Here is an 11,382-nt window from a genome sequence, read left to right on the forward strand (position 1 = left end):
GTATTATTACAAATGATGTTCTCTCTCTCTTTAGTATTCAATCCTATGACTGGTTGGCTGCAAGTCTCCAAAATCCTTGATCCTGAGCATCTTCGAGAAATTTAACTGAAAAAAATTCAATCATATTTGCTGTAATTCGGGATATTCGTAGATCTTTAATCCGCTGGATTCCCGCAGTCTTGCGAAGTCTATGCCGTTGGCTATTTAGCTCATCCGCCTTTAGAAGGTATTTCTACCTCCTAGGACAAGAGTTCCCTTCCCTTACTCACTCGTCTGCCCTCCTAGGTAGCCACTGGCACTTGCTAGGGATTAGACTCCTTATTTCGGGTGTCACTCGGTCCCTCCATTCGTTAGCCGTTTTAAGAACAAAACGTTGCCTCCTCTCTACCACGGGGAGGTGAATGTCAGAATATTCCTTCCTTGACTCTAGGACTATAACAAATAACCATTTAAATGATGCTTAATAACGATAACATAATTTCTTTTCGTTATTAAACATCAATAACAAAAATTCAACAAAATATTTAATTGCTTATCATCGGCATGCCACGGCGCCAGAGAAGTGGTAGCTTACAGTACATTATTGTACGCGTAAAACAATAATTAAGCCTAAATTACTGAGATATAACTCGTACATGCTGAGAATTCATACTTATGTCTGCTGCACCGTTTCGTGACACAAGGATTAGTTCATTATTTTATTATTATGTAGGTCTCTCTTGCATATCACATTGATATTATTACTTTATAATTGCAAAATAATGATTTCTCTGATAAGTTCTTTAGTTTATTATTTACTTCAACTTATATATTTTAGCTTATCTTATATATATATATATATATATATATATATATATATATATATATATATAACATTTTTAATATTATACATTAGTAATATTAGTAATAGATTAATGTTATATATTATATAGGTTACATTGGTGAGGTTGGAACAGGGCTGGCAACATTAATATTTATTACAATAATTACAGAAGAACAGCAACAAAAGCACTGAGTGGAAACGATATTTTATACGTTGTGAGTCTCTAACCTACAAGTCAGGACGTTGTTCTGTTTTTCTAGTTAAGTGTCCATTCGTATATAATAATTTTTTATTTTTATCAGGTATACATCAGTTTATATTCATGTAATAGTACACTTTTCTTTGTTTACTAATGTGTTGTTACATATGGTTAATGATTACATTTTTTTGTCTGTTATTTTGAAGTGTTAGGAAAGTGAATATATAATGTTCATTTAAGTTCAAATGTTTTTTTATTAATTCCTTTTGGTTGTTAATTGTACAGTGTTGTTAAAATTACAACTATTTTTAATTTTCCCAAACAAAAAAAAAAAAAAATGGTTCAAAACATTAAACTGGATAAGATTGCATCCATTTCATGTTCTGTTTTTTTTAAATTTTAATTATATTTTAAGTTAAATGTATTGTTTTAAACGGGTTAAAAAATATATATTCAAATTCTTTGATTGATAATATCATTGAAATTCTTCATTTTAATGAATTTTAGGCAATTTACTTATTTTGACAGTAATAAAACTTTACAAGGTTAATCAATTTAGATAAATTTTGGTAATGCAATTCATAAAAGAACCAAATAGCATAAGTTTTTTAAAATTAGACTCATCAATTTGGAAGTTGCACTCAAATTCTGCTTTTGTAGTAATGCAGGGGGCTGAAGTAAAATGTGCCTAATTTGAAGTATTTACAAACTACTTAACTATTTATTGTAGATTTACTTAGAAGTGACCTACATATATACATTAGGTGTTACCATCACTAATTTATTTCCAGTGTGCTATTTTAACTTAAAAACCACTCTGAAGTAATGTGCTAAATGAAAATATTTAATGAGCTATTGTGCAACTCCTTTATTATTGGTTTATTGGTTGAAGATTGTGAGTTGTTAGTAGTAATCTTGAAGCAGTTAGGAAATGTCAGTGTATAATCAAAAACTGTATTTGATGTACAATGTGTTATTTGTTGGATATATATATATTTTTTTTTCAAATTAACATATTCATAAATTTATATCTAAATAAATTTTATGTTTGAGTTTGGTTTTATGATGTATATGCGAATTGGAATCTTGTCAGTATTTTTCTTTGACTTGTAGTTTCTATTAGTTGATTAGTGTAGTGTCTGTATGTGTTCTTCCTGCTTGTAGTAAAATGTTAATCTGGTGTATTGAGCCCTCTATTAAATGTGGTCATTTAATATTAACTATTAATTAATCTTACCTTAACCAGAAGTATACAGTATCTTTGGGTTATGTTTATCATTGTGTATTTTGTTTCTAGTATTGAAAGAAATAGTGTAATGTTTTTTTCCTGGAAATGTTGACAGTTTTAGTATGAATGTTGGGCAATATTTATTATTAGTATTACATGTTTTTGTTACCTAGTGTGAATTGATTGTGTTTTAAAGTATGTTACTTTACTAGTCTAGTGGGTATGTTTGCCATTAATGTTCTAGATTTTGTTCTGTTGATTTATTCAGTACAGTGTTAGCTTATGAGTATGTTGTGTAAGAAGTGAGATTCTTTGATTAAAAATAGTTTTTAGATCCTATTGTGTCTGATTATTAATTTTAACAGTAAGATTCCACTGTGTTATTCCTATTTTATTATCTGGGACCCTGCACATTAACTTGGCTGTGTCAGTTCCTTTTAAGAGCTTTAGTAGAAAAAACAAATTTTCTATTTATATTTAATTCCAATGTAATCATAAAAGCACACATACAACATCAGAATCTTTACTTCATTAGTGTTGAGACAAAACATTTTGACAGTTCACAAAATATTAAATGTGAAGAATAATTTCTATTTATATAGAATATCAACATTTGATTAAACATAATAAAGGAAAATATAAAACAAATCAGCTTCTCAAATGTATGAATAGTATAATAGAGAATAGTATAGTAGTATAACAGAGATATGAGTAACATTTACAAAAAAAAGTCAGTCTTTACAAATTACCCTCCAGAAACGGAATTTTACACAAAATATACAAAAATAACAAAAAAACAATTTCTGAAATTTACTGACAAAATATCATAAAATACACATATTAAGATGAAATACTTAATACCTCACCTAAACAATCTCAACAATACTAGTTTCTTCTAGAAATACTTGTTAGTCTCAGTATTTTAAGAAGATTGTGCATATAATAAGAGTATTTAAGAGCTGATTACGTTTCTTAATATATGCTTTTAGTTAGTCCTACAAATTATTCGTAATTTTTGAAAAATATTAATGTGTGTAATACATGTACATGTATATTTAAATTACAAAAGAAAAAATTAATCTTTACATTTAACACCAGTATAAAATAATGTAATGGATGTTTTATATATATATATATATATATAAAACATAGTCTATGATGAAACATTGAGTTGTTTTATGCATTGACTTTAATATGAATTATTAAAGGAACTGTACTCAGTTAAATAATTTTTGTTTAAGTAGTGGTTTATTATACTGAAGATAAAAGAAGCATTGCCAAATTAATGAGTAAAATTTAATTAAGAAATGACAGTAAATATGATTAATGATTCTGTGCTGTAATAAATAATTTTTTCTTTTTCTAAAAAATGGTGTATGAATGAGAGTTAAACTAACTGTTGGTTTCAATTTTTGTAAAATTAAAGAATCAAGTCATCTTACAAAGTTGGGTGCTAATGTTACAGTAAATTATTTGATTCAGTAGATAATAATAACTTGCCACTAATTGTATCTATTAGCTGTTACGTCAGCATAGAACATTGCTGGATGTGTCCAGATTCAATTTTTCATAGTTGCATATATATTTAAGCAGTGAAAATTTTCATTTATCTATTTAATGATTAATTTTATTTTTTTAGAATATTATTTTTTTTTTAGCTATGTAAGACATTTCAAATATGCTCATTGTGTTACTAATTTATTCTTTTATTTTCAGAAATTATTTATATAATTGTTAAATAATGAAGAACAAAATTGATTCAAGCCATAATAAGTATAAAAGAGAAAGACATACTTCGAGTTCATCAGATGAACTGAAAAGGGATAAATATGTAAAAAAGAATGTGTATGATGATAGGCATGGACGTAAAAATCAGCATTTACGTAAAAGTGAAAGTAAAAAAAGAAAACATAGCAGTGAAGAAAGTTGTAGTTACAGCAGTGATAATGGCTCAGATGAAGAAAGCACTTCAATTAACAAGAAATATATTAATAAAAAGGACAAAAATTTTAAAAATGAACTTGTTTTTGGTATTAAAATTAAAGATGAGCCAGTGACTGATGATGAGCGTTATCAAAGGTTTGTGAACATTTTTTTTTTAACTAAGCTTTCTTAAATGATTTATTAATGAAAGAGAATACTTTTAGAGTAGATCTTCTATGTTAAGAGTTGTGTAATTTTATGATAAATTTTTCATCACTTTTCTTTTTGTATCTAATGTCGATTTTCATTTTAGTTCTAGTTATTAAAGAATTTATCCTCTGTTCTGTCAGAAAGATTCTAATGAATGACATTGAAACTAAGTTCTTAGGTTTTACAGCTTTGATGTTTCTCCTTTTTCATGGAAGCATCTCTGAAAATTCTTGAATTATCATTTTTTATTTATTGTTTTAATTTTTTTTATAGTATTGTTTTAAATTACTTGATTTATCACAATTTTTTCTCATCTTCTTTAGTCCTCATTTTCTTTTAATCTTTAAATTAAAAAAAAAAAAAAATCAGAAGAAGTAGGATAACATTATAAGAGAGCTCATAACAGTAACCGAAAATATGCTAGCAGTAAATCAGTTTAAATGACTGCTGCTAGAACGCTTATCGATGAAAACATTTATCAATTGTGTGTATTTGCATATATAAATAATTGTAATAAAAATTATTTAATCTGTATAATTATAACCATTATGTGAACACATTCTAAACATTATTAAAATTCCTTGTTTTTAAAATAAATATGATAAAAATTGTTTTAAAAATGCATTTTACACATACATTATCATTGATTACAGTTAAAGTAAATTTTAGTAATGAACATGTGATGAACAGGCTACAGCTCATTTTAAAAGATTGTTTCAATTGCAACTGATTATGATGATGATGTGTTTCTATTAAAACATGCTTCTTTCTAGAGTTCTGCTGATCTGATTGTAGTGATTTTTATGTTTTTTGAAACTTTATCATCTATTTTTTGTCTTTCTTGGAAAACTATGTAATCCTTATCCATCGAAGATTCATATTGATGCCCTGACTCAGAAATTAGACAAAATATAAAAGCCATAATGTTAGTAACAGATTTTCAAGAAAATATCTTGAATTGGTAATGGCTGTTCCTATTTCCATATGTAAAATGAACTACCACTTCGTTAATTAAAGCAATCAGTCAGTATCATTTCAGTTGTTTGTTCATTAATTTCAGCTGTGAAAGATTTATTTTCCCTACAAAAGGTAATTTTACAATTCATTTATCATTTATTTTTTCTATCGATGAATTTACTGGAAATCAATATTAAAAAAAAATATAAGAAATCTTTCAGGAGTATTTTATAAATAATTGCATAATATAAATGATGTGCAGGAAAAAAGAATAAAATAAAAAACTTTAAAACCCATAATAAAATAAATAAAACTAATAAAAAAAAAAAAGGTAAAAACAAAAAACATGCAAAAAGAAGCCACATTTCTTTCCATAATCAGATTATTTTCCAGAAAATGCTTCTAAATTTTGTATTTTTTCATTCAGTGGGCCATTTTGCTAACAGGTATATTACATAAGTAATATAAACATATATTCTTCTTCTTTTTGTTGTCATTAATTTACTTTACATATTGAAATGTGCATTTTATGTCTCGCTTTCTAAATGAGACAAAATACATTAGTGAATTTGATTGAATGGATGTGCATAGGTTATTATGAACTAATACATATATATATATGTTAATAAATAATATTGCAATTCTTTTTACAAGATTAGTGTTATGAGTCATTGATAAATTTGAAAAAGTGTTTTTGATTTATTTAAAATATGGCAGATACTATTGATAGTTTTTGCCCAGAAGTTTTTTTAGAACAATATCTTGTAAAAAAATATGTTGAATTAAATGCAGAGTTGTGTTTGGGCAATTACACATTAGGATATAAAAATATGAGGTGGGTGGGAAGTCCCGTTACACTAGTTATGAAATTATTAGGATAGGTGAAGTTTACCTTCTGTGGATCTAAAACAGCCGTATGGGTTTCACCACTTTCAGAGCACAGCTGTATCAGGGGTGACCATTTCAAATTTCAGGGCCGACCATACATTTTCACATCTGTTGTTTTACAAAACTTCAGAGTGAATTGTCAGGTATGGTGAGGTCAAGGCTTCTTGCTGGCCAAAGCCATAGAGCTGGTATCTCTTCTGACCCATGTCCGATCCAGCTATTTGGAAAAATTTGATTGAGGTGTCTGCACAATTCAAAGCAAAATGTGCTGGAGCACTGTCTTGCTGAAATGTAATGATGTCAACAATCCCTTTTACCATTAATCCTGGAAGCAACCACTCATCAATCATTCTCAGATAACTGTGTTCATTAACTGCGCCAACAAAAAAATAAGGACCAAGGAGATGTTCAGCTCTCCCAGCTCAAATCATAACATGAGGTGGATGGTGTTCGATTTCCTCAAAAAAGTGTAGGATTGTCTTTCGCCCAGAAAAAAACATTTCAGTTATGTGAGCTTCAATAAATTACACACTGTGTGAGAACTTGATGTTCTTTTTATTGTTTGCTCTCGGAAAGTGTTCAAGTATTAACTGACATGCATAAACACATCGATCAGGGTCATTGTCATTCAACTTATCTGTGGCTGGACAAAAATATTTAACTTTCAAGTCCTTCTGCACATGTTTTCACATTGTTGATCTTGGAACTTAACTCTGCAGAATGTTTGTACATTGATTTCATCAGTGGTCATTGAATTTATGCCTCCACAACACATCTCAGGCTTGAGTGCTTGGTCTCCTACTACGTGACATTTCAAGAATAAATCCCGTTGCAAAAGGTGGATTTATTACAGTGTAAAGGGACTTCCCGCCCATCCTGTAGATTTAAAAGAAGAAACATTTATTACAAAGTTTTTTTCCCACATCTGTTGTTTTTTTTTAGGAATTCTGATCAAAACAGCATTAACAAGAAACATAATGATAATGATTGTAGAAGAAGATATGACTTTTTCACACAAAAAAATTATTTATGAATGCTAATAAAATTAACAATTTTATTAGCATTCAAAACTTTGAGCTAATAAAATTAACAGTTTTATTATCACAAAGTTTTGGATCCATATTATCCAAATAATTGACCCAGATATTACCTTTACTTGTGTATGAATTGGTTGCATAAAGACATACAAAATCCTCTTTATTTATACTTAAAAATACTGTTACTAGTTGTTTTGAATTGTTTTAAGTTAGATATTGAATTAATTGTTTCTGAAGTATGGCTGTTCCATTTGATAATAAATAGGTGGCTCCACCAAAATTTGTATAGGCACAGTTTTATTATGTTTTAAAATTATTTCTGTTTTGGCTTTGCTTGAAAGAGAGTAGCTAGTAGTATTAATTATTCCATAAAAACCTTTAACGCCACATCAGAATTCTATTTTCCTGTCAATCAGGTAGATTTTTGTTTCAGGACAGAAAGGTCCATTTTAATATGTTATTTTCAAAGAGCACATACTTGTGGTAGCAGTCAGAAGTATGGGTGGCACAAACACAAATGAGAGTTGCATTCTCCAAAGTAATGGTATTCACTAATATGGCTAATCCTTCTGATTAACAATGAGTGAGAGAAATACAATAATATTATTTATATTGTTCACATATATATTATCTTATATTATATTCTTAAGACAGATTTTTATTTGATTAGGGAAATCAATATAAAGTATTATAATTAGTTTACTGAAAAAAGCAATTTCACTGATAACTTTGTAGTGTCTACATTAGTATTTGTTGTACTCTCTCTTTTTCCTGTTTAGCCTCCGGTAACTACTGTTTAGATAATTCTTCAGAGGATGAAATGTATGAGTGTAAATGAAGTGTAGTCTTGTACATTCTCAGTTCGACCATTCCTGAGATGTGTGGTTAATTGAAACCCAACCATCAAAGAACACCGGTATCCACGATCTAGTATTCAAATCCGTGTAAAAATAACTGGCTTTACTAGGACTTGAACGCTGTAACTCTCGACTTTCCAAATCAGCTGATTTGGGAAGACGCGTTAACCACTAGACCAACTCGATGGGTAGTATTTGTTGTACTGGAGAGTTTTATAGTGCACTTAGCAAAGGAAAGAATTGCTGGGAGGGGTTTAGAGCTCTGCTTGGGGATTTCTCTTGTATTCTGTTTTTGTTCTTTGTTTTTTTTTTTCAGTGTTACTGTGTTGTTATTGTTTCATGTTGTATGTTGAACTCACTTTTACCTTTTACGGGTAGGTGGTTCAATTCCTTTGTTTAGTTAGGTACTTTGTCTTACTTAAGACTCGGTAAGATGTATTTTGTTTATTTGAGTTCATTAAATTGTAGTTGGAATGTCACTCATGACATTCACATTGGTGGCATCCTGACTGAAGCAAACTGGAATATGTCAAAAGCTGGTAAAGCTCATAAAGGCTTAGAACAGAGGGATGGTCTTCTGCTACGGGGGTCAGGATGTGCTTGAAGGTAGTGGTGCTGTTTCTGAGTATGACTAATCAAATGTTAGGTCACTTACAACCATTGTGGCTTTGTTTTTAAATGATAGTTATCAATAATCATTTTAAGCACTGATGTCCTTAAAAATCTCAGTTGTCATTCTCATTGCTGTTTACCTTTTTTAATGTTAATACTGTGGTTCTAGGATCATTTACATTATTATAACTGATAAATATTTAGGGATTTACTTTTTTACTAATTATAATTGTTGTACAAATAGAACAGATTTTATGGTAATTTTACGTAATGTTTGCTATATGAATGAATTTGGAAAAAATTATACATCTTTGTCTCTTGGTACTAATTTACAATATTAAAATTCTCATGTTAACATTAGATTCTCACCATGATATTAGAAGTTTATAAAAACCTCTTCTGTTTGTATTTATTTGTAAATAAAATATACTGTGGAGTTAAAAAAACCTTAAAATTTGGATACAGTCCCAACAGCTCTGTATTGGTTTTTATAAACTATCTTGCTGTATATAATTATTATTTAAAGTAAAAACCTAACTACAAACTGAACCAAATGTAATAGCTTATTTTAAAACTTACATCAACATTTTTTATTTGCTTTTGTGCCTATCTTCAGTTGCGTGTGCTGCTGTTCTCACTGTGATGTCAGCTGACAGTTTTATTTTATTTTTGTATATTTATTTAGTATTTTACTCATTTTGTTTATCATTATTGTATATTTAAATATTTCATAAGATTCAAGTGTATTGAAGTGTTGTCCTATTCTTCTGAAAGCATACTAGCTCTTTCATAGATGCAAATTACAAATCCATCATCGACACAACCCGGGAAAACAGTGCATTAACACTTTAAACATTTTGAGATTAACAGACACAAAAATGCTCATTAATGATGCACTAAATAAATGAATTGATAGATATTAAATCCAACAGACTTGCAACATTCTGAATATAAAGGTTTGCCTAGCTCAAAACAAAACTGTCACTTATTATAAAACAGCTGATGCCAGAATGAGAACAGCAGTAAGAGTGAATGAAAAAGGTATATTTATTCAGGGTGATTTGGTTCTTAATTTAAAAAGTTAATAGTTTCAAATTGCTATTTTTGTTATAGTTTTTTTTCATTAGCCATCATAGACAAAAACAGCAAATTTAACTAATCATTTTTAGTTCTTGTTTTTTGTAAAATGTATTTAATTTTTTTTTCTTAAGGAGAAGAAGCAGAAGTAAAAGTTGGGATAATGAAAGACGTACTATAAAACAGGAACGTTTTGGTGCTCTACCAGTGAAACAGGAACGCTTCAGTAATGGTAATAATGACAAACGTCCAATTAAAAAGGAACGGTTTAGCGATATTGAAAAAGAACCCCGTTGGGGTAAACAGAATGATGAAAGAACAGCAGGACAAGATAAGAAAAAGCCAGTGGTTGATAAAGCTAAACCGGATTTTGGTCTTTCAGGAAAATTAGCTGAAGAAACAAATACATATAACGGTGTCATTATAAAATACAGTGAGCCACCAGAAGCAAGAAAACCAAAAAGAAGATGGCGTCTCTATCCATTTAAAGGTGATGAAGGTTTACCTACACTTTACATACACAGACAAAGTGCATTTTTAATTGGTCGTGATCGAAAAGTTGCAGATTTGCCTGTTGATCATCCTTCTTGTTCAAAACAGCATGCTGTTTTACAGTATCGTTTAGTACCTTTTGATCGTACTGATGGAACATCAGGTAAAAGGATTTGTCCATACATAATCGACTTAGAATCAGCCAATGGCACTTATGTAAATAATGTTAAAATAGAGCCAAAAAAGTATGTAGAACTTTTTGAAAAAGATGTTTTAAAGTTTGCGTACAGTTCTCGGGAATATGTGTTACTCCATGAACATAGTAAAGATAGTGAGGATGATGATAACATGTAATTTTTTTTGTAAAAATTTTGACATTGAAGTAAAACATTGAAATACCTGAATACTGTTATTATAAATCATTTCTACACTAGATTAGTAAAATAACTGATAATTTTATTATTATTGTGTAAATTTGTAAATATTTATATATGTTGTATTAATACAAATAATAAATGTGTTTGTAGAAAAATGCTTTATAATTTTTTTTCATATTGCCAAATGTTTTTGGATATTTTTCTGTTTAAAAATATTTATTGCGATTACAATAAACTTATCTGTTTTTTTTAATCAACTTTAAGAGAAAGTATTTTTAAAAAAATGAAAATTAATATAAAAATGAACACCATGTTTATTAATAATAGACCTACCATATACAGTAATAATCCAATTACTTATCTTCAAAGTATGACCCCAGATGTATAATCCAATTTTGTGGTGAAAAGAGAATACAGGTAAAAGAGAAGTCTAATAAAATTATTTTTGTTGATATGGTGAGTAAAAAAATTTTTAGCTAAAGATTTTTAAATGCAGCTTAATCTTAAGTACCATTTTTACTCATGGTCATGAAATATTTATTGATCATATTTTTTGATGAAAAAGAATTTGAGACAGTAATTCAAAATGGAAGAATTAGTAAGATAAACCATGAAAATAGAAAATTTTAATATATTTTATTTTATTAGAATATACAGTTAGAAGATATACAAATTATTACTGAGGTAACACATTAAAAAATT

At 28.5% G+C, this 11,382-nt stretch overlaps 1 protein-coding gene across 2 annotated transcripts; it reads left to right on the plus strand.

The window, feature by feature from the left end:
* Window positions 1-957: 957 nt before the first annotated feature.
* Window positions 958-10,835, plus strand: LOC142327356 (putative serine/threonine-protein kinase DDB_G0280133). Of its 2 annotated transcripts, none has more exons than XM_075370330.1 (3): window positions 958-1,082; window positions 3,967-4,329; window positions 9,946-10,835. In XM_075370330.1, exons 2-3 carry the CDS (start codon window positions 3,992-3,994, stop codon window positions 10,655-10,657), a joined length of 1,050 nt encoding a protein of 349 aa, XP_075226445.1. In that variant the 5' UTR covers window positions 958-1,082; window positions 3,967-3,991; the 3' UTR covers window positions 10,658-10,835. The 2 variants fall into 2 exon arrangements, with proteins under 2 accessions (XP_075226445.1, XP_075226444.1); XM_075370329.1 differs by having other exon boundaries at window positions 971-1,125.
* Window positions 10,836-11,382: the final 547 nt, after the last annotated feature.

Source organism: Lycorma delicatula, chromosome 7 (assembly GCF_047948215.1).
Source record: "Lycorma delicatula isolate Av1 chromosome 7, ASM4794821v1, whole genome shotgun sequence".
NCBI lineage: Eukaryota > Metazoa > Arthropoda > Insecta > Hemiptera > Fulgoridae > Lycorma > Lycorma delicatula.

Bases quoted from the DNA above. Each gene is read 5' to 3' on its own strand.
- LOC142327356 (XM_075370330.1), top strand. From the start codon at position 3,992: ATGAAGAACAAAATTGATTCAAGCCATAATAAGTATAAAAGAGAAAGA. The intron at 4,330-9,945 runs GTTTGTGAACAT...TTTTTTCTTAAG, and splicing joins GATGATGAGCGTTATCAAAG to GAGAAGAAGCAGAAGTAAAA.